Raw genomic sequence first — 23,523 nt, 5'->3', positions numbered from 1 at the left:
CATTGATGTGTAAGGTTGAGTCATGATGGTTGGGTTGGTAGGTGTTATCAAGCTAGTCAGTGCACTGTTTACGACGTTGGTTATAATCGGAATGTCGGTCATTGCCAGATTGGCGTAAATGACTCGCCTCATGAGCTTGTGAGGTCTGAGCCTACCTTGGGCGTGGGTTAAAACCGGCACGCTAATGCTGGGGATACTGCCAGGTAGGTTAAGCGTTTTGTGGGCAACCATTACCATCATTTTCCCCCTTAGCTGTTTTCCTGGTCGCCTTCGGAGGTTAGTTTGCCTGCGGGACTTACACTCATGAGTGGGGTGTACTCTGTGACATTGGGGGTGTCGGTCGCCCCTCGATGTCAATGAACCAGACTGATCGTCGATTGAATTTTGACTTGTCGGGGTGATATTTGTGAAGCGTCGCTGGTCAAGGTCATATGAGTTGGTTACTGATTTCTCAGCTCAGTCATGTTTTGTTGCACTGTCTATGCAATCATTGTTTTGATTATTTCCACCAATTGGTCGTTCTCAGGATTTGTTGCCCCTATTCCCTGGTTATTTGTGGCCTGTTGAGTTGGCGGTACTGGTGGTCGACGCCCAACGACATCTTGTTGCACTTCTTGGTGGGTGGTTTCCATGTTGTCGTGGTTTTCGATGTTGGTTTTCGATCTTGCATGCACCATTGTGGGCTTGGAGTGATCGGGTTACTATGATTGCTTGCTGAAAATTCTGAGATTTTGGTGGAGGCTTTCCTTCTAGTGCCAAAATATTGATGCAAAAATACACTGACCTGAATGATCCGATCGACCTTTGTCGGGATTGAAACTAATGTGTGTGTGATTACGGATAACCAGCAATAGATAAATGGAAAATACAGTAAAATAAATGGCAAGAAAGTTTTTAAAGTGGTTCAGCGAGTTGCACTCTTAAGCCTATGTCCACTATTTTTGTATTTGCTGTGAGAGTTTACAATGACAATCCTAGAATAATTTGCTAACCCCTTTCTCAACATTGGAGGGGGTTTATATATAGATTTTGTACAAAGGAAAGAGCGAAAATAAAAGGATTACAAAAAAGTTTGAAATGCAACTCTAATATTATCGTGATTGGGCACTGTGCTTGCACAAAGACTGCTGTCGATCTGATCCTTTCCGAGATACTTGGGATCTGAAGTTATATGTGAATTGGTTGAACAACTGTAAGGATTGGTCGCGACTAGCTTGTGCTAGGCCGAGCTACAACTCGATGAGCTTATGTTGGGTCGGATAATTGGTAGAGTCAAGCTGATTCTAGATTGAGCTATAACCTCGCAGTTCTCCGAGCTTGAAGGAAAAATCACACACAACAGTTACTTATACCGGTATAAGGTAAAAATACATCAAACAAAATTATATGCAATTCTATAGAATGATCTAAACACTAATATCGACACTCAAAAATCAAAAACTTAATTTTGCTATAGTTCCACAAAAGATAGCCAAGTCAAATATGTCTCAATGATTTTCATAAATTACTAATATAGTTTTAAATCTATAAAATATATATATATATAAACACGAGCAAGGGTTTTTTAGTGTTTAAAAACCCGATCCAATCTGATCCGACCCGACGCGACCGATTGATCTAGTTCAACCGGGACCCGAGCCTTCTCTGGGTCGAGTTACAAATTTTCCTATTCATTAAAAACGTTAGAAATTAGGGCACCGATCCGTGACCAATTGAAGGCAAGAATGTTAGGGGTTTTGAAGAGTAAGTACCAATGAGTGGAATGGTGGCGATGGAGGTGATTTCCGGTGAATGTATCGACCAGAAATTGCAAAACTATGTCACTGGAAAAAGCCCGTTGTTGCTGATGATTGGAGAGACGAATGAGGGAGGCTGAGGGGAGTGTTTTTGTGGTGATGTGAAGTGTTGTAATTGCCGGAAACATGCTCAATTTGCTAACGCTGACGATGGTGTTTGGGGTGTTTTTGCAAGATTTCAAACTTATATGTACTTATAGAATTTTAAGGGGTATTTTTGTTAGATTTCAAACATTTAGACACCAATTTGACCCGCCAGTCAAATTAGTTAAACCTGTCAACCCACGACCCAACTACTTTATCGGGTTTTATCCTGGGTTGGTTTTTAAAACACTAGAGTTTTTAACATTTTTCTAAAATTATATTATATTCTTTGAGAGAATTATATATGTAAAGTTGTGACGTATTATTAGACGTAAATAGTCAGACGTCCCTACGTTATGCCTCTAATAATTCAGAATATGTGAGCGTTGCTTAAGAATTGTTGCACGAAATTAATTGTTTGGTGTTATTTCACAACAGAATCATTGACATAGAGAAACTTTGAAACTATACAACAAATATATAGAAATAGAACATGTATAGAGAAACTTTGAAACTATGTAAGTAAGATATAGGGTGAATAATGAATTATTATATGGCTGTGTTTGCTTACGTTTTTATTTTCACTTACTGGTTTTCATTTTCTCATGATTGATGGTTATCAGTTGTGTAGGTTGTGGGTTTTGTTATTTTCATTTATTCTTTTGTGTTTTCCAACAAATATGCTTAACACGATTTTAATTTCCAATTTTTAAAGTATTGTTTTTTTGACAAGCATATCAAACATATTTTCATTTTTTGAATATAATCGAAATAAATTATTTTAAACATTTTCAAAAAAGAAAAAATAAAAGCCAAATTAATAATAATAAAAAAAAACACATTATTAATGACTTGTTTGTTTTGGAATTAACTATTGAGTAATACTATTCAGCCCAAATACTTATTTTAAATTTTTTATCCCAAATGATATGCCATCATATATGCTTTCACATGTAATCAATTTATTTACATGCCACTTGAATATAAATTTTGGGATGACTTTTGACAAGAGTAGTATTACTGATTAACTATTACTGTTTATGTATTGTTTTATTTATCATCTAATGTTATTACATGGGTGTTTCATACAATGGCTGTAGTAAATTATAATGCATCAATTTACAATTCTAGTAACCTTGTCGCGCTGATGTGTGGGAAAAGTGAACCCCCTCAAGGTGATAAGTGAAGATGGATTGGAGAAGGTCAATGCTAACTAGGTGTGGAATGTAATTAGGCCATGTCAACACCTTTATATTTCAATCTGGAGGCCAATATTAATTGAGTAATACTGTTTAAATCTACATCTCAAATCATGTTTTATCTTATTTGAAAATTTTATGTTATTCACCAGCTCAACACTTCATTTAAATCTCAACACCATATGAAATTGCATATCAAAATTTTGAGATAATTTTGGGATGAATAATATAATTGATAATAATTTAGCACTACAATTCATTTGTCATAATTTTAAGGATACAAGGCAAGATCATAAAATTGTTTTAGTGTTTATTCCTTGAAATTAAAAATTAAGCTACCAATATATAGGTTTAAATTTTAACCAAAAGAAAGGAAAAAACACTGGCATTTTGATACCATGATGAAAATAATTCAGTCATTAAGATTACAATTTCATTATTGGTTTTAGTAGAGGGAAATAACATAGACAATAAAAAACTCAAGGATAACGAAAAATTAAATCAACAATAAAAATCTTTAAGCGGTTGCAACACTGTGGAGGACGACTGTCTCAACAGTAAGTCCGGGCCCGAATCCGAAGAGAACTCCCCATTCAAGACCTTCTCCTGTGGTCTTTAATCCACTTTCAGTTGATTTCCTTCTCATTTCGTCCAAAATAAACAAGACACAGGCGCTTGACATGTTACCGTACTCGGAAAGCACATGTCTTGTGGCACCTAACTTCTCTTCCTTAAGGCCCAATTTGATTTCAACTTGATCCAAAATTGCCGGACCACCAGGGTGTGCAATCCAGAAAAGTGAGTTCCAATCTGAGATACCCAAAGGTTTGAATGCCTCAACCAAACTCTTCTCAATGTTCTTTGAAATAAGCCCGGGAACATCTTTCAAAAGGTGAAATGTAAGCCCAACTTCACGAAGATGTCCATCAATAGCCCCATCACTGTCAGGCAAAATTGTTTGAGCCGTAGAGACTATTTCAAACATTGGCTTCTCAACTCCGGGAACTGGATCAGAACCAACGATGACAGCAGCTGCACCATCACCAAACAAGGCTTGACCCACAAGACTGTCAAGGTGGGTGTCACTAGGACCACGGAAAGTAACAGCAGTAATTTCTGAGCAGACAACAAGGACACGAGCACCTTTGTTGTTCTCTGCTAAATCTTTGGCAAGGCGAAGAACCGTGCCACCTGCTAAGCAACCTTGTTGGTACATCATGTAACGCTTAACAGAAGGACGAAGACCCAAGAGCTTGGTGAGCTGGTAGTCAGCACCAGGCATGTCAACACCACTGGTGGTGCAAAACACCAAGTGGGTGATTTTTGATTTGGGCTGACCCCATTCCTTAATAGCCTTGGTGGCTGCTTCTTTGCCTAGCTTTGGTACCTCGACCACCACCATATCTTGCCTGGCATCTAGTGAAGGTGCCATGTATTCGCAAACTTTTGGGTTTTCTTTCAAAATCTCCTCATTCAAGTACATGTATCGCTTCTTGATCATGGATTTTTCACCTGAAATATATGATAAAACAAGATCAATTGAGATAATTTTATGGAAATTATTGTACTCTCAATATCATCAAATGTGTAGCCGTTCATTTTCTGTCATAGTAAGGGGGTGACAAAAGAAGATCAATAAAAATATATTGCGTTTTAGTCTTATCAGGTTATAAATTTATGGAAATTGTTGTAGTCTCATTATCATGAGAGATCATCGTAAGTGTAGCTGTATATTCTTTTTCAACTAAGTGGGTGACAATAATCTGTACACATTTATTATATCCAAATGTTTTCACAGTAAACTCTAGAGTTTCAAGCGATGGGTTAGATATGACAGAAAAAGATTATTTTGCCTAGTTTAGTGGATCCAACAGTCTACCTCATTATTTCATTCCAATTATAATTCTTCTCAAATTATTATTTCCCAACAATCAATCTTCCTTCAATTATTTCCAAAAGAGACTTAAAAAAGAAAAAGAAACACCCTCAAAGATCTTGTATCAAACTCTCCACTATATTCACGCAGACGTAAGAAAGCAAACTAATAACAAGATGATGGATAAATTATGAAGTCTGATGACTTACACATGCGCTTGAATTTCTCTTTAAGCTCAGTCTTGTGCTCACTGTTGGTAATACGGAAGTAATAGTCAGGGTAAGTGCTTTGATCAACACAGTTGGGAGGAGTTGCTGTTCCGATAGCCATTACAGTGGCTGGACCTTCGGCACGTTGAGCCTTGAGAACTTCATCAACGGTCACCATTTTTCTCTTTCTCGTATTATATTTGCTAAGGAAATAAAATGAGTGTTTGTGTTGAATGCTGTTAGTTTGGTGAGTATTTATAAGAAGGGGAGAAGAGTTGGTAGCCGAGTATTACGTGATATTTTATCTCCAGTCTTGTTTGCCGTTTTGACACTATTTTAATTGAATGAAACATTTTTTTTTTTTTTTAATAAAGAATAATGAATTGTTGAATGACATTTGTTTGAACATTTCAGACTTCGATAAGATTCCAAGGATATATATATATATATATATATATATTCTTTTTCAATAAAAGAACAAGCACAAGTTTGGTGACTTATTCCAATAAAATCGCAAATGATAAAGAGGTAGATGTTTCAAGGGTGAATTTAAAGAATTAGTCAAACTCAACCTTATATATATGTCAGGTGAGACCTAAAATTTATTTAATTAGTAAACTAAATTCTAAAATTACATTAATTTCAGACTGGATTTCTTCGAGATGAGTATTTCATTCAAATTGGCTATTGACGGTAACGAAAAATTGGTTGGTAGTAAAGAGTTTGCGATTTAAATTGGTTACATTCAATGCACCTATTCTATCGTACTACATAAAAAATTATTTAGATTTTTTAAGATTAAAATGATTAATGGCTCCAGTCAACTTGCGGATTTGATTGGACTAAATTAGTCGGCATAGAGCCTACAAATTGGTTAGTTCTTTCATACTATTAATTTATGGGTTTAGGACAAGGTCTTCATTTCTAAATTGGCGATGATAATTTGACTCGTAACTACAAGAAGACAACGATATCTTTTTATGTTCCTAAATAAACTAGTTGGATGAAGCATAACTTCATTGAATATTCCCGGTGTATAAGAAATTTGGTGGATTTGCTGTCAGCTTCAGGAAGCATCATCAAATCAGAAATTATGGGTTAATTTCAGCACAGAAAAAAAATAATCAATAGCATCTACCAAATGCCTGTGCCTGGCGGAAAAAAAGGCCATTATTGCATAAGAAAGATCAGAAGGCAGGCAGGGTGAGTAGTCGGATTCAGTTTTCATCTCAAGTTAAAATCTCCGGGAGCTAGAGAAGTCATCTGTTTCCTACTGCGTTGTTTGTACTGGCTGAAGAACACTACACAAAGGTTCCTTGACTTTGACAATTCCTCCCGCACTGCCGATTATGGGGTTTTGTCTGATACGATTTAAATAAAGTTATACACTCTTGTAATGTTATGCTTAAAAACCATAAGTGCTGTAATCTTTCATAATAGATAAAACAAGAACATGTGGTGTGAAAGAACCTAAGGTCGCAAATATAACAGTATCATCAAAGAGATTATGCGAATGATGATGGGAACCAACATAATGCATTATTTCAAAAGGCTATAGAAATGAAAAGGGAACAGCATGGAAAAGTAGATGAAAACAAGAGATCTAACAAAGGAACTCTTTTCTTTACCAAAAGATAGTCCTATTCATCCTACTCATAACTATTCAATAAGGCAATGCATGGAAATAAAAGATAAGATCTTATTGAATGGGTATATTAAGAATTATCGGGCAACCTATTTGATAGTGTCTCAGGAATATAAAACACTTAATAAATAATGACTTATACACCAAGCAGTTTTCATTAAAAGTCTTCACAAAAAAAACTCAATTCCATAAATAATTTTTATATGCAAGAAAATTAATGATGCAACAAGGGGGGTGATATGTGTAAAGTTTCCAAGAACCGGTAAGGACTATGCGAGTGCAGGGCAAAAGCAGATTGGGGACAGTGCACTGATATGAGATTGGAATGTCAGGAGTCGCATATTGAAGATTTTTGTTAAGCATTACTTGATAGTGGAATGACTTAAAAAGCCGGTTTGATAGAAAATCACTTGATGTAAGTGTATGCACAAGATGAAATGCATTATGCTATGAATCACATATAGTGAAGCATGATGAGTTTCAAAGAGAGAATAGTCAGCGACAGACGGCGAGCAGTATGATATGATAGAATATGCCACCAGAATTGGGCAACTGGCCTCACCTCTAGCAATAGTCCACCAGCTGACGATAAAAAAATAATAACAAAACTGTTTATTAATGAGAGAAACAACACAAACTGTCTTCATTAGATGCGAAGTAAATCAGAACGAAAAATCCGTTTATCATATTCTAATAAAAAGCTAATTGAATGTGATTAAAAACAGCAAACAACCTTCACCAAAAGGATCAGATCCATCAAAACTACGTGAATCATTAATAAAATGGGCTTCGCTGCATTTCCCAAGAATCAATTTATTGAAGCAAAAGGAAAAAGAAGATAAGTGATACAATTATTGAATCGCCTAAGGTATTACCTTGGATAATATCACTGACTAAGGAAACAAAAAGAACAAACTATATAGATTTCACCACACAAAATCTCAAAACATGAACAGTCATGACAGTAATTGAAAATAAGAGCATGAAAGTTTATAGGTTTTTTACACACACCTTTGCGGTGCTAAATAGGGCCCCCATGCTTTGGGTTGAACTGGCACGCATATGAACCTAACAACTCTTGAAATTCACAGGACCCCATCAAAGGTGGGAGGAAAGAGTTTCCATTTATAAAACCTTATTATTTATTCGTTAAACAGAGTAAGAGAAATTCATATAGAACTTGTTATAGCAATTTTCAGTGACAAAACAAAAGCGTAACCACTGTCTTGAGACAAAGTAACAACATAACAAGTAATTTGTTTTGAAAGAGATAGAAAGCCAAAAACATCTGCAGAGACACGGAACAAAGATTCAAGAAATTTACAAAGAATAACCAAAAACCAGGAATTGAACTCTGCTTCCCCAAACAGGAAACTCACTGCTAAACAGAACCCATCGATTTAAAAAGTCAATTCCTTTCAAAACACAAGACAATAAAAACCAAAAGGCACCCACAACGCAGGAACCAACAAAAACAAGCAAAAATGGCAATTATCAAATCAGAAAAGCCAAAACCACGATAAGGGCAATCATTGTGTGTGAATTAACTCAAGAGTTTAAGACAATATTCCCCCGAGGTTACCAATACATTTTTCCCCTCAGGTATAAAATAACAAATTACCCCCTGACTAGAGTTTGCCGTTTTGGATATCGGTGTATTTTAACAGGCCAAAGGTAATTAAGTAATGCAGTTATATATTTGGTTAAAACCTCATCAGCCCATATTTCTTTATCCCACCGCACTCAACATACTATTTTCTTCTGCAAATTTGGTTTTCCAGTGAGTGTGGTGATGGCTGTTCGTGAAGCTGGTGTTTTTGGGTGTGGCTATGGTGCTGAACGTGCGGGACATGGCAGCATGGGTTGGGTATGGATGAAGGAATGCTATAGTCACGAGGTTGTGCTCGAATGATGTGGCAAATCCTACATTTATTTTATTATCAGTATATTCAATCAAAGGTCAGGATTTTACCACGTCATTCGGTGCACAGATTCGGTGCGTAACCTTCGAGGCGCTATCATTACGTTTATGGATTCGGTCCACTTTATTGGTTTAATTGGAAGATTGTAGGGTTTAAATAGTTCAATTCGCTAGCTGACCTATAAACGTTGAAAATCAAAACCGCACACTATTGTCAAGGGGGTATATTGTTATTTGATAGCTGAGCGGCGTGAAATTAATCAAGGAAACCTCAAGGGGAAGGTTTTAAATTCTTAAATAATGAACGGCTTAACAATTAACAGCTACAGTGGGCCAGTTGCCATTATAAGAAAGTGGTGTGTGAAAAAGAAAGAAAGACAAAGGTGACAGTGTAAAGGTTTCTCAATTTGGGGGGTTTAAAAAAATAGCCAATTGTAATATAATTACAAGTGAATGTATGTCACTGTTGAATGTTTTCTGTCTCGAATGTTATGATAGATTACAAATCTTCCGCGAAGTTCCAATTAATGGTGATTGATTGATATTAAGTGAAATATAACATGGTTATCTACAAAAGCAAAATCAATAATATGAATGAAAAAAATGGTTACCTGTAAGCAAACACAATAATACGGGCAGTTCATTTAAAGAAGTCAAAAATATTCAAATTGGGGACATAATAAGATTTAATACAATTTCACCACCTCAAAGGCTAAATTCTGGGACCAAAAAGATCAGAAAACTATCATATAAAACCTCAATTGTCTATTTGGGCTGTTAATCCAAAAAAAAAGCACAAAGGTAAATAATTCATTCAGTAAAAGAAAATTCATATACTTTCCCCACAGAATTACTTTTTGTTATTCCATACATCATTTGAGAGAAAAAATTATAGATTTAAAAATAACATGAAAAATAGAAAAAAGTCAAAAAAAAACAAATAAAGTGTAAGCGCGGTCGGAATACTGTGGAGGGGACAACTGTTCACTCAAAGTAAAGGCCAGGCCCGACTCCAAATAGAACTCCCATCTCGTGGCCCTGTCCTGTGGTCCTGAAACCATTGTTAAACTGATTTCTTCCTCATTTCACTCTATAATAAACACAAGACACATGCGCTTGACATGTACCATACTCGGGAAGCACATGTCTTGTGGCAGCTAAACTTCTTTCCTTGGGCCCAATTTGGTTCACTTGGTCCAAAATCTGGTTCGTCCACCAGGATGTGCAATCAGAAGAGGGAGTCCAGTCGAGATACCCAAAGGTTTGAATGCCTCAACTAAGTCTTCTCAATATTCTTTGAAGAAGCCCAGGAACATTCTTTCAAGGAGGTGAAATGTAAGACCAACTTCCCCCCCCCCCCCCCCCCCCCCCCGAGGATATGTAATCAATAGCCCCATCGCTGTCCAGGCAAAATTGTTGGGCTGTAGACATAATTCGAACATGGGTTCTCGACTCAAGCAGGGGTCGAACCACAATGACGCAAGGCTGCGACCATCACCAACAAGGCTTGACCTACAAGATTCAGGTGGGTGTCACTAGGACCACGGAAAGTCAGCAGTAATCTCTGAGCACACGACCTAAGACACGGGCGCCTTTGTTGTCTCAGCCAAGTCTTTGCAAGGGCGAAGACCGTGCCACCAGCAAGCACCCTTGTCGGTAAATATGTAACGCTTAAACGGAAGGACGAAGGCCTAAGAGCTGAGTCAGTTGGTAGTCGGTCCAGGCATGTCAACGCGCCTGGTGGTGCAGACACCAGTGGGTGATTTTTGGATTTGGGCTGACCCATTCTGTAAACGGCCTTAGTTGCTGTATTCTTTGACTAGCATTTGAGGCACCTCAACCACCACCCAAGACTCGTGCCTGGCAAAAACAATTATGGAAGGAGCCATGTATTCACAAACAACTAGGGTTCTCTTTCAAAATATCCTCAGTCAAGTACATGAATCGGTCTGATCAGAGATTTTCACCTGAAATATATGAAAAAGGAAGGATCAATGAAAGTTCTGAAAAACTTAGTTAATCAAATTTAGCAAAAGCGATTAAAAGGAAAAAAAAAAAAATAAAAAATGTGAAAATATGCATGCAACGTAGGAAAGAATATTAAGACGGAAATGGTAGATAACTCTAGCTCTGATAACTATAACAATGCGCTTGAACTTCTGGCTTTTTAAGCCGCAGTCTTGTGCTCACTGTTGGTAATACGAAAATCAAGTCAGGATAGGTGCTTGCTGTAAACTACAGTGGCTAGGGGTTGCCGTTCCGATAGCCATGTGGTGGCCGGACCTTCGGCACGTTGAGCCTTGAGGACTTCTTCAACGGCTGCTGCCATTTTTCTCTTTCACGTAAGCAAGGGAACGAACAGCAGTACTGAGGTGCTAAGGAAAGAAATGAGCTGTGTTGTGAGGGATCTTGCTGTTAGTGTGGTTGCGTATTAAAGGGGGAAGCTGGCGTGGTTTTAGGCGGTTGGTAGGTGAGTGTTTTATAAGGGGGAAGATGCTTGGTAGTGAAGATAAGTGATCTTTTTACATTAATAAATGAATCATTATCATTGAGTTGGTGCAATAACATTTGTCTTAATTTGAAGAATTCGATTCAACAAAATATTTTGCAGGCTTTAGACTTATTCAAATAAATACCCAATTTGAAAGAGGTGATGATTGGACGGGTCAATCATGGAATGGTCCCAGTATGCTCAACTAAGAGGGCCATTCGAGACCTAAACTTTAACATACTAAAATTCAAAAACTACATTAATTTCACGTGAATTTCTTCCTGCTTTATATCATTAAGATGTGGACATCAATACTAGAAAGTAATTAGTTCAACGATGATAGTTTTGTTTAAAGTTAGCCCTTGACTGTAATATATCATGGTAGGTAGTAAGAGTTGGAATTTAAATTGTCTACATACAAATCAACCGGTAGTGACTGATTTTTTTTTTCCACACATGCCTAAGCAGAAATTTTATTTGTATGAAGAGATTGTCTGGAAGCTTGGGTTAAGCTTACGCGCATCTCAACTTATCTTCTAAGACCCTGGAATACGACCGAGTAAAGCTCAATCTGGTTGTCTTTTATTAGGCAACCTAGGGGAACTTGAAGCAAGGACCTATGAGTAATATATCCAAGAGTCTCTATCGAATCACTCGATCACCCAGAGGTAGTTATAGTGAAGATTTTGGTAAGTTATCACCAACTAGTTTTTTCTTTCCAAAAATATTCTATAATGTACAAAAAAATATATTTAGATTTTTAAATGAGTTGCTTAAAAATCAATTAATTATTAAAATGATTAATGGGTGAGGTCAAAGGGGTAGGTGGATTAGTTCTTTTGTGTCTCAATAAAAAAGAAAAAATTGTATTGGCGTATGTTATAATTGGAGCTAGTATGCCAAAAGGAAGACTAAGGAAATGTATTCAAGGTTCCTAATAATAAACTTGTAGGATGGAAGCATCACTTCATCGCAGATTCCTCAAATTCTATAAGAATTGGAGTTTTACAAAAATTATATTAAAATGATTTTTTAAATAGTAATAGGAGAGGTATTTATAATTTGTAGGTATGCGTTTCCAACCCCAAGGTTGTGCATTGCATTCAGAGTAGGCTGCCCATTTTTATTTAACAAAAAGCATCAGATCGGTTCAGAATATATCTATAAAAATCTATGTGGATTTATTTTTTCTTAATTAATTAAACGGTTAGAGATCTTAATTGGTTGATTCAAAGATGGCGTTGATTTTTACACGAATGTGGATTCTTAGAGAATGATATATAGGTGTTTTTTAAAGCCTTATTTAGATTTCTTTCTCTGATTTTCTTTTTTCTATTATTTTTCAAATAAAAAAAGAAGTAAGGATTAAGACACTGCTACACCTACAAAAGTTTTTGGCAAAATTCAATGAAACAAAATGAAAAGGCTTGAGTGAATGTCAAAAAATTTTCGTATTATTGTATGAATAAATTTAAATGTATATATATATAATAAGTATAAAAATTAGATTTTCAGTTTTACTCTTGAGGTTAGCAGTTGTAATTACTCTTCTAAACGACATATTTTGAAATCCAAAAAAGTTAGACAAATCCAAAAATCTAGTTTTTCATAATCACTTTGAAAGTATTTGCTAAACACTCATTAAGGATTTGCTTAGAAACAAGTAATTATGGAAGAATTCGGACAACCCACTATGGCTAAATAAGTGAGAGGCTACAAAACACTCTAAAAATAGAGACTAATCGTGCAAGTAAAAACTAAATATACAAGTAGAAACACTCTAATATAGCTATGAAAATGAGAGAGAGTTAGGTTTAAGGTTGAAAATTTATCTTTTTAGGTGTAGATGAAAAATTTGGGAATAGGAACAAGGTTTTTGTCTGCACTTATTGAAATGGGGGAGTTTCAAAGGTCTTACACAAAGAAATTTATGTCATTCCTAATGGCCAATAAGAATAAACGCAAGGCCTATAAGAAATCCAATCAATTGGGACAGTTGTAAAAAGCCAAGTTGAGCATAAGAAAAATGCTACATAAAACCTAAAATCAAAGAAGAGATATCCGATCCTATCTGAATGTGTTAACATTAGAGTACAAAGAAAATTGTGTTTCTCCGATGATTTTATGCGACGCAAAACTTTACGTGAAATGCAGTGTCTTCTGATAATGGAATTTAATTGAAAAGCTTTAGGGGTCAAGGCAGACATTCTCAAGTCTAAAACAGAGCCCAATGTCCAAGTGGTACTGCAGACAGAAAGTTAACTGGATTCAACCATATGTGTTGTGTTTTTTTTCAGGGCCTTCCAAAAACAGACGATAGTGGGTTATATGATAGTTTTCAGACTCTTGTGGGGGGTTGAAATGTCAATTTTTCGACTTTTAGGAGGGGGAAATAATAGCCAATGATTGAAAATAATCATTCAATTAAATAACAATTTCATTATTACTTCTGGTATTGCCAGCATCTTTGAGTGAATTATGTTAATCCAAAATAAGATGGAAAATAGAAAAGTCAATACAATGCCAGTGTCAAGATAACAAATGGAATATTTAAGCGTATTAGCAAACGCTAATGTGAAGGAACGACTGTCTAAAGTTAAGGGCCTGTCCGAACCCGAAGAGAACACCCACTAAGACCCTCTCCTGGGTCTGAAACCATTTCAGTTGATTATTGACTTTCTCATTTGTATCATAATAAAATAAGCCAACATGCAGCTTGGACATGTTGCCATACCCAGAAAAGAACATGTCTTTGTGGCGCACGTAACTTGCTCCATAAGGGCCAAAATTTGGCTTCAACTTGGTCACAAAATTGCTGGTCCACCAGGAGGTGCGCATCACAAAGGTGAGTTCCATCTGCAGATTACCCAAAGGTTGATAATGCCCACGCAAACATTCTCAATGTTTTTTGAAATAAGCCAGGAAATGTTTCAAAGAAAGGTGAATGTAAGTCGTCAACTTCACGAAGATGTCCATCAATAGCACATCACTGTTCAGGCAAAACGTGTTGAGCCGTAGAGACTAATTCGGACATTGGCTTCTCAACTCCGGGAACTGGAATCAGAACCAACAATGGACAGCGGTGCCTCCATCACCAAACCAAGGCTTGACCCACAAGACTGTCAAGGGGGTGGCACTAGGACAACGGAAGATAACAAGCAGTAATTTCTGAGCAGGACGACAAGGACACGAGAACCGTGGTTGTTCGCAGCCAATCTTTGGCAAGGCGAAGAACCGTGGCCACAGCAAAGCACCCTTGTGGTACACATGTAACGCTTAACAGATGGACGAAGGCCTAAGAGCTTGGTGAGTGGTAGTCAGCTCCAGGCATGTCAACCACAATGGTGGTGCAAAAACACCAAGTGGGTGATTTTGGTTTGGCTGACCCATTCCGTAATAGCCTTGGTGGCGCTCTCTTTGCCTAGCTTTGGTACCTCAACCACCAGCCATATCGTGCCTGGCATCCAATGAAGGCGCCATTGTATTCACAACACTTGGGTTTCTTTCAAATCTCCTCATCAAGTACATGTATCCTTCTTGATCATGATTTTTCACACTGAACTATATGACAAAACAAAATCAATTGAAATAATGTTAGGGAGAATTTGTGTGTATGCAAACGTCCCAAAACATTTACTAAGTTAAGGAGAGATAGGTAAATTATGAGGTCTGAGACTTACACATGCGCTTGAATTTTCTCTTAAGCTCAGTCTTGTGCCACTGGTTGGTAGACGGAAGTAAAATCAGGATATAGTGGCTTGTGATCAACACAGTTGGGAGGATTGCCGGTACACGATGCCATGACAGTGCGCCGACCTTCAGCAACGTTGAGCTGAGAACTGATCGTCAACACACCATAGTTTTCTCTTTCACGTAAGCAAGGGAAAGCAGTGTATTTGCTAAGGAGTAAAGGGGTATGTTGGTGACGATGTTGTTGAGTTTGGTGAGTTATTATATAGGACCCGGAGAAGTGTTAGTTTTAGCTGGATTATGTTATTTTTTCAGTCTTTTTTTGCCCTTTATTAACAAACATTGTGCAAAGCACAAGCAACAAGCTCTCGACTTATGCAATAGATGATGAAGGGCCATTTATTGAATTTGGCAGTACTCACATGGACCACAGATGTACTACTTGACTAAATATTCCAAATTTAAGTGGAATTCTTGTTTCTTCATTTATTAAACTGGTTTAAAAACTATTAGTAAGATAATTTATTGATTCAAAAGAGTTGCATGACTTATAACGACAAACGAACGTATTATAATAAGTTGGGATTAAATGTGGCTAATAATTTTTTATATAATATTGTGGTTATATTAATTGACGAAAAAAAACAATATAAAGAGTCTTGTGCTATGTAAAAATTGGTTTATAATAATTGACTGTAATAGTTACACAAAACTAATATAAGATATTTTTAATATATTAGTATGTCACTCTATTAATTTGTATATAAGTATTATTTAAAAACGTATTTTTATCTTTGCTTTAAATTTAAATCAATTAGTTGCAAAAATTTACAGAAAACATAAAACATAAAAAGACTGTTGCCACATATAAATGCTCCATTGAGATCACTGGTAGGGAGATTAGGATATGATTTTGTGGCTATCAACAACTTAATTATAATTTTAAACTATTTATTTTAGAATAGAACTAACTAAAAGATTCATAGTTCAGGGTCAGATTAAGTATAGTTGAGGACCAAATTGCGTAGCGTCGAGCTTTAAAATTTCAAGTGAATTATTTCTTTCTTCATTTTTACATAAAAACTAGATAGTAATTGGTGGATGAACATTTGATCGAATGCAAGATGACAAACGAGAACGAGATCTTCAGTTGTTGTGGTTCCTAAATAAAACTAGTAGATGAAACTCACTTCATGTGAAATTTCCGTGTGTATAAGAAATTGTAGTTTCTAAATAGTATTTTAAATAAATAGTAAATATATTTTCAATTGGAGGGTGAAAATTTGTTGTGCCTAAACGCAGGTTGTGGCATTGAAGCTTTAGAGATGTTGACCATTTTTGCTCCAATGCTTGTACAAGTTGATGGTTACAGTTTATTGAACACGTGAAGACTTTGAATGGCTCATAAACTTTCTAAAAAAGACAAAAGAGGCATGCAATTGATATTTCTCCATAAAATACAAAGGATTCTCTGTCTTTCATCGATACTGTACTTAGCTGTTTATAACTACGTCAATAAACACAAACCATCACCCCAGCTTCTAAACCACACAAGATTTGCACAAACCATCAATTGACACAAGAAACAAGATGTTACCTAGTAGTTCATTATGCTAATTGGAGATACCTACCATCCACGTTGAGCTCCGGAAATGGAGAGCTCACGACCACTACTAAATTTCGAAACAATATCATACAATACAGAATCAAACAAACCGATATTAACTCCTCTCTATTCCCCACACAAGAACTCAAACCCGATAACTAACCTAAGAACTAGCTCCCTGGAATCCTCAAGCCACAAGTAAAACCACCCTCAGATTAACTAATAATTGGTAATCAATCTACCCAGTTACAATGATCTATAAGAAGTGAGAAAACATCATAGAACTCGAAAACCCGAATTAGAAGAGAAAAAAAGAAACCCCCAAAAGCCATGATCTCCAGCAAATGACTATATCCCCCTTTTTATACCGTGGGACACTTTTGACATGCCTCAATCGTGGATCTGTAGACACTTGGATGGACAGGATGCACAGCTTATCATCCAAACTCTGGCGTTTCACTTAACTGTAAAATGGCATCGTTTTCAGTCTTCTTCAACAATCTCCACCTTGACGACTTGAAAATAATCACAAGAGTGCAGTAGCTCTCTAACCATATCCTCATAGCTCTAGTTTATGTTTGATACTCATGGACAGTAGCTTCAAGCAGCGCTTGAATTTCGGTCTGCTTGTGATGATCTTGGCCCCAATCCGCGGAATTCACTTGACAGTGGGGACTTTCTTCAACTCAATTAACCTTTGCTGCAACAATCTCTCACAAGTGAAACCTCACTCTAATGTTGTGTCCTCTCGTGATATACTGGGTTTTACTTGATATTGTATAGAACTGCTACATCTGAGATTAAATTATAACCTTCCTTCAGTTATTTGTTTTGATATCACCCTCTGTCTAGCCACCAACCGCACTCCTTAAAAACAGATTCAGCAATGGCTATGTCCAGCCTGTTGATGAAGTTGCAACATGGGCTGCAACTTGATTCCAGACTATTGCAGTTTCCCCAGTTGTAAAATAGTAAGACGTTGTGGATTTTCTGGTGTCTGATCACCAGCAAAATTGTGAAATACAAACACACACAAGACAAGCACAGTATGTCTTACAATACTTTAACAACATTATTATGACTGTTAATGTATCTTAGAACCCATTAAAGGGCAGTCCACAATGTACATGCCAGGTTGCGACATGAACCTACTAAGAAGTGATTAGCCACAAGACAGATCAAGTCTAGTACTTCATCATTGCATTAAGTATTGAGCCAATCACATTTGAGTATAGGATATCATCATCTTTATCATTTAGATTTAGTTTAGGGCATCTGTTCTTTACTAGATGAAGTGATTGCCAAAGTGCATTTTGCAGATTTTGAGTTAACCATCCGCCAAATTTATTAACTAATTTCTGCAAATAAGCACCTTATCAGTTTTTAAGCCAGTATTTCCTATCTCTCTAGCTATCTCATCCTAATATTTTCTTGGCATTTCCCAAATCTTATAATGTCCTTTCCGAATTTAATTTCTTTTTAGATCGTTGTACCTAGGATTGGATCTACTGATTAACAAGCATATCATCAATATGCAGAAGATAAATGGGCAGCTTTTTTATCAGATGCAAAATAGATACAACTGTCATACTTGCTTTCTCTAAATCCCGGCCTAGGTTATTAAAGTTCAAACCTTGTTGTAGCACTGTCTGGGGGCTGTTTGAGGCCCATAAAGGGAACTTAGAAGCAAGCACATGGTCAGGAGCCCATAATGTCCATGACCAGGGAACTATGCAAGCAAGCCTGCCATGGTAGTTGACCCCTATGTCAGGATTGGGATATATAGGGCTAACTCTATAACTTTCCTCATCACAAATCTCCATGGAAAAAAGCTTAGGTATCATATAACTTGTTCTAACTTCTAGATTTGCGTGCAGCAATGGCTAACATTAATCTATGGTTTTGTATTTCACCACTACTGGAAAAACTCCTTGGAATTCTGTCCGTCTCTTGGGTGTGCCTTGGCAAACTAGCCTGGTCTTGTACCTCAGGTGGGTCAAATTAGAAATACTATCCTTCAATTGATAGAGCCACTTACAAACTTGGATCACTTACTGACTTGGTTCTGGGTACCAAGGTCAGGTTCTGTTACTCTAGGGCGAGTGCTCCTGCCTATTCATCTTCCCACTTTCTTTATCTTGGATTCATAGTTTCATCATAGTTTCAGGTTCTCTGTCTGCTGTGACCTCTGTACTTCTCAAGCCAAAGTAAAAAATCATTCAGCATTAAGAAAACCGCCAGGTGGCCTTACCTTTCTCTACTGGTTCGGTCCTGGCAAATTGGTACTTGTTGTGGAGGTCAGCGTTGGTTGGTGTTTTCAAAAGGTCTCCTCAAAGTGGTTTCTTTAACTGGTTGTCAGGTTCAGTTGAGATTCGGTGTTGGGTTTTCAGGTTATTTGGTGGAGTGAGGATCGATGTGTAAGTTGCTCACCGCAATTATGTACTTTCCGTGGGTAGGGTCCTGGTTTAGTGTTTTTTATGCTTCCTTATCAGTGGCAGATTCCTTTGCCAAGGGCATTCACACTCATTGAACACAACATCTCGGCTTCAATAATCTTTACCTCATGGAGCTCCCCTATCCCACAACTATATCCTTTTGTGCCTCTTGGTAACCTGAAATAAACTTGGTAACCTAGTTCAAGTTCTTCCTCCTACAATGTTGATAGGCAGCATACCCAAAAATCACTCAAAATGGCTTAAAGTCTCGTTCTTCTACAGACCAATTTCTTCGGGGACACTTCCATAATACTGTGATAGAAAGGCCTTCTATTCACAAGGGTAGCTTGATAATCTGATGCTGGGGCTAGGGTTCCCCCTAAAAGGTGTTGGAACCCCTGAGAGTAAACAAGATACACCTAAACTTTTTCTAGTAGTGGATCGGTTACGCTTTCAACTACTCCATTCTTTGGGGGGTCCTGGCTGACTGTTCTACTGTACTCCAAGATTCCTGATCTTTATAAAATGATCAAACTCAGTATTGCAGAATTCAAGACCCAATGGTCCAGTTCAAAGACGCTTTCTTTCTTTCTAATTGGTTTTTCTACGCAGGGTTTTTTCACAATCCTTAACTTGGTCAAAGCCTGGCCTTTGGTCTTGTACTGAGGAAATCGTAGAACCTTTTGCTGTGGTCATCAACAATGGATAAGAACGTACTGTTCTCCCACCATGGATTAGATTTTTCAGGTCCCAGATGTCAGATGTGTAGTACTCAAGATAGTTGTTGTGCTCGTAGTCCCTCGTTGAAAACTATCTGTGTTGTTTCTCAACACACAGTTTTCACAGAATTCTAGGTTGCTAATGGTGTCCTTCCCAAACCCCTGAGCTGCTAGAGTGTGCATACCTCTTTGACTCATGGTCCTAACCTAAGGTCCATTTTTCAGTTAGAGGTTTGTTTGGTGGGGCATCTAGAACAGTGCTGAACAAAATGGGGTGAGAATCACTACAGTATATACAAACCATTCTGTTTTCACCCTTTCGGACACCAGATGATTTCACGATCTAACACAGCGCCTATTGTAGCGTATAGGCTAACATCTGCCCATCTAAGTCTCCAAGGAGATAAGATTCCCTTCTTTAATATAAGGATTTACCTAACTTGGGTTAATGTTACAAGCTTTCCTCATTAGTGGTTCTAAGGATTACACTGACTATACCCTTCACTTTAACAGGCCGCTTCTTTCCCATAATCGACAGTTTTTGGTTCCTGAGATTCTAGTTCTGGAAACCAGTTTTTATGTGGGCTTCATATGTAAAGGAACACCTGAGTCTATGGACCGCATCTCTTGCAGTGATCAATGTATATGTCAAGACTCCGGCTCATCCCATTGGTTAATTACTACGAACGATTACTCTTAGTATTACCTGTTTATTTTTTCTTCAACCATTCAAAGCAGTGTTCTTTCTGATATTGACCGGGCGTTATTGCAAAAGAAACAAATCTTCATAGTTTTTGATTTTGTTTTATTATTCGCTCTCCCCTTCACTTGATTTCTTGTTTGTACGAATCCATCGTTGGTATTGATTCGTCTTTCCTGTTTGACTCGATTCAGGCTTCTCTTGTACAAATAGGTACCCCAGACTTTTCCTGAACCTTACAGCTCTAGTTCCGGTACTTTTAAGACAAGCAACCAATTAAATATAGACTACACTGTCCCTGAATACTGAGGCATCTCTTTTCAACTATATGAGTCTTCGATTAAGGAATATAATAGGATACTATAGACTACACTGGTGTCCCCTAATTCCTAATCAGTTTTCCTTAAGAATTAAAGTCATCTTCGCGGAAGGTTTCATCTGAGATACCTCAATTGACTTTAGAATTATCCTTTTGTATGAATAGAAGCATCCGCCTTGAAAAAAGTGAAGATTAGGTGCTCGACTGTAAAAGAACTAAAAGGTTTCGAGCTTTACCCCCATCAGGGTAGAGGATTTTTCTAGCCATCTACTTTTAGGAGTTGTCATGCAAGTCATCACTATGAGGTTGTTTACCTTCTCATTGATTTCATTTTCTTCTTCAGTTTATCTTCTGGCCATTGGTTTTTTTTGTGCTTCTCCAGGGCAACTTCTGCCTTGGTTGGTGACAGCCGTGCCTTCATTTTCTTTCAACTCCAAACATCTATCTTTCCATCATATTGACGTGTTTTAAACGTTGGTTCGACTATTTGTGTTTAAAAATTGAGTATGTTTCAAGAAAACCATACTCTGAAACCTTAGACCGAATTCGACAACTGATTCTTAAACAATTTGCTAAAACCTAACTGAATCTGTCAAAGGATTTTCTCAATAGTAAAATTTACCACTCGAACTGTAAAACTAGACTCAAGATCTGCTAAGCGGGAGACCTCATATTCGTAAAAGCCCCATATTCTAGACAAACCCTAATTTTCGAAGAACACTAAATCACCGAGTAATGCTCCAAATCGATGCCTATTGTCCTAATAGCTTGATACCAATGTTATTAACCAGTCACTAACACAAACACATCACAATATGCAAAAACCACCAATTGCACAAACCATCAACACAAGGAATCCAAAGTTTAGCGGGTTCGATTATCCTAAATTGTGGATAATCTACACCACGTTGACTCGAAAATGGGGAGCTCACGGCACTGTCTGTAGAAAAATATTATACAAAGTACATAATCAACAAACCCAAATTAACTCCATTCTATTCCCAACAAGAATCAACCGAAACCTAAGAACCTCTCCTGAATCCTCAAGCCACAAAGAGTAAACACCCACCCTCAGATTAACTAACAATTGCTAAATCAATCTCCCAAGTGATCCAAGGATCTCTTGAACGAAGTTGCAGAAAAACAATCAAGAATAAACCCGAGTAGAATGAGAAAAAACAACCACCAAAAGAAAATCTCACGCAAATAACTATTCCCCCTCTTTTTATATACCGTTGCCTTTGACAGCAGTTAGCCGTTGGATGCTTGACATCTTGGAGGGACAGGATGCGACAACTATTCGTCAAAACTCGCGTTTCACTTAACGTAAAATGACATCAGTTTTTAGTCTTCACTTCAACACTTAGCCATGATAATTTATTTGATTAAAAGATTGACTTCTGAGTTTCATGAGTTTTTTTTGGGATTATAATCTCTTTACATTAAGAGGCCAGTATCTTCTCTGAGTTTAGATTGGATAGGAACTCATGAACTAAAAGAATCAAATACGGCAAATGCGCTCCAAAACACACAACACTGCAATGGAAGAAGTTCATAAGTAAGACATAGATACTAGAAATAGTTGAAAATAGGAACAAAAAATCAAGAAAATTCAAGAGAAAAAGAAATAAGCCGGAAAAGATAGAGACTAGCAATTTTCAAGGTGGTGTACCTCCCACCAATATCCCAAAAACAAACTTCACCCTTTTCCATGGTTTTTGCCCCTTATATACACAATTGGTTCCCACACTAATATCCCTAAATCTTAGCACGTGATTATTCCGCTAACAAACTCTCCTACATCAAATCACTAAGCCACTTTCTCTTACTTCTTCATGTAAATCTTGTAATGAGATTAATATCCCCTTGAAGTGTCACCTGTCCACAAGTGAAATGAGGCCTGAAGGTTGAGCACTTCATACAATTCCCAATGTTGCTTCAAAGGAGGAAAAGACCTCATTGAATTGACCTCCTTAAAGCCATCTAAAAGTGCCGAACTGAGAGGATGGATTCCTGGTTGAACTAGAGTTTAAGTCTTTGGTGAGGAAGTTGGTAGAGGCTGGAGGAAGTGTAACTGCAAGCTGCGCTTGAGTTGGGAATGTGGAAACAGATGAATGCGGGCCAGTAGAGAAGATAACCAATATTTATAGCTACTGTCCATTTTTTTCCCAACACAAACAAAGGGTCCATAAAAATGGGGCTTAACTTTTCATTTAGTCTTTGGCCAAGGATTTGAATTTGTAAAGGCTAAAGTTTCAAAGTACATAAAATCTTGGTTGGAAACTGATGTCTCATTATCTAATCAGCATTTCCCTTTCATGTGGCCTTGAGCTATGCAAGAATTCTTTGAGCTCCTTCAGATGGAATTTCCTCTCCACATCTGCCGATATCAATCCTCTACCAAGGGAAGGTAGTCAGTAAACTTGAGCAAGATAGGTGATCTCTCCCATACAAGCTTTGAAAGGTGATCTTTAGTGGCCTATGGTAAGTAGTGTTTACCAGAATTTGGCCCAAGGAGCCATTTGGTTACTAGCCAAGGCTTGTGAGCTGCAAAAAACATCTCAAATAAGCTTCTAAGAATCATCTATTGACCACTTTCAATGGCCATGTTTGAGGTTGTTAGGATGAGCTGAATTTCATGTTGTTCTCGCTGACTTGAAGACTCGTACCAGACTTGATCATAAAAAATCTGTCTCGATCGGCATAGAAATTGATTGCGGATACCCATGCAGTTGAACAATTTCATTTAAAAAACTGCAGCGCACTTCCTTTTTAGCAAACGGCTGAGATAAGTAAATAAGTGGTTGTATTGTGGTAAATCTATCCAAGGGTA

The 23,523-nt window shown here is 37.3% G+C and overlaps 1 protein-coding gene and 2 pseudogenes across 1 annotated transcript; all 3 read right to left on the bottom strand.

Moving 5' to 3' along the window:
* Positions 1-3,565: 3,565 nt before the first annotated feature.
* Positions 3,566-5,394, bottom strand: LOC116106083 (chalcone synthase 1-like). The gene is made up of 2 exons (XM_031392450.1): positions 5,165-5,394; positions 3,566-4,591 (listed from the first exon to the last, which is right to left on the bottom strand). The coding sequence occupies exons 1-2, from the start codon at positions 5,340-5,342 to the stop codon at positions 3,597-3,599; spliced, it is 1,173 nt and encodes a 390-aa protein (XP_031248310.1). The 5' UTR covers positions 5,343-5,394; the 3' UTR covers positions 3,566-3,596.
* A 2,584-nt stretch (positions 5,395-7,978) lies between these two features.
* LOC116106323 lies at positions 7,979-11,059 on the bottom strand (annotated as a pseudogene).
* A 2,999-nt stretch (positions 11,060-14,058) lies between these two features.
* LOC116106318 lies at positions 14,059-18,340 on the bottom strand (annotated as a pseudogene).
* Between the last annotated feature and the right edge of the window lie 5,183 nt (positions 18,341-23,523).

The sequence above is a fragment of the Pistacia vera genome, unplaced genomic scaffold (assembly GCF_008641045.1).
Source record: "Pistacia vera cultivar Batoury unplaced genomic scaffold, PisVer_v2 Contig117, whole genome shotgun sequence".
NCBI lineage: Eukaryota > Viridiplantae > Streptophyta > Magnoliopsida > Sapindales > Anacardiaceae > Pistacia > Pistacia vera.
Note: the sequence above shows the minus strand (reverse complement) of the source record. Positions and strands in the feature narration are given on the sequence as shown.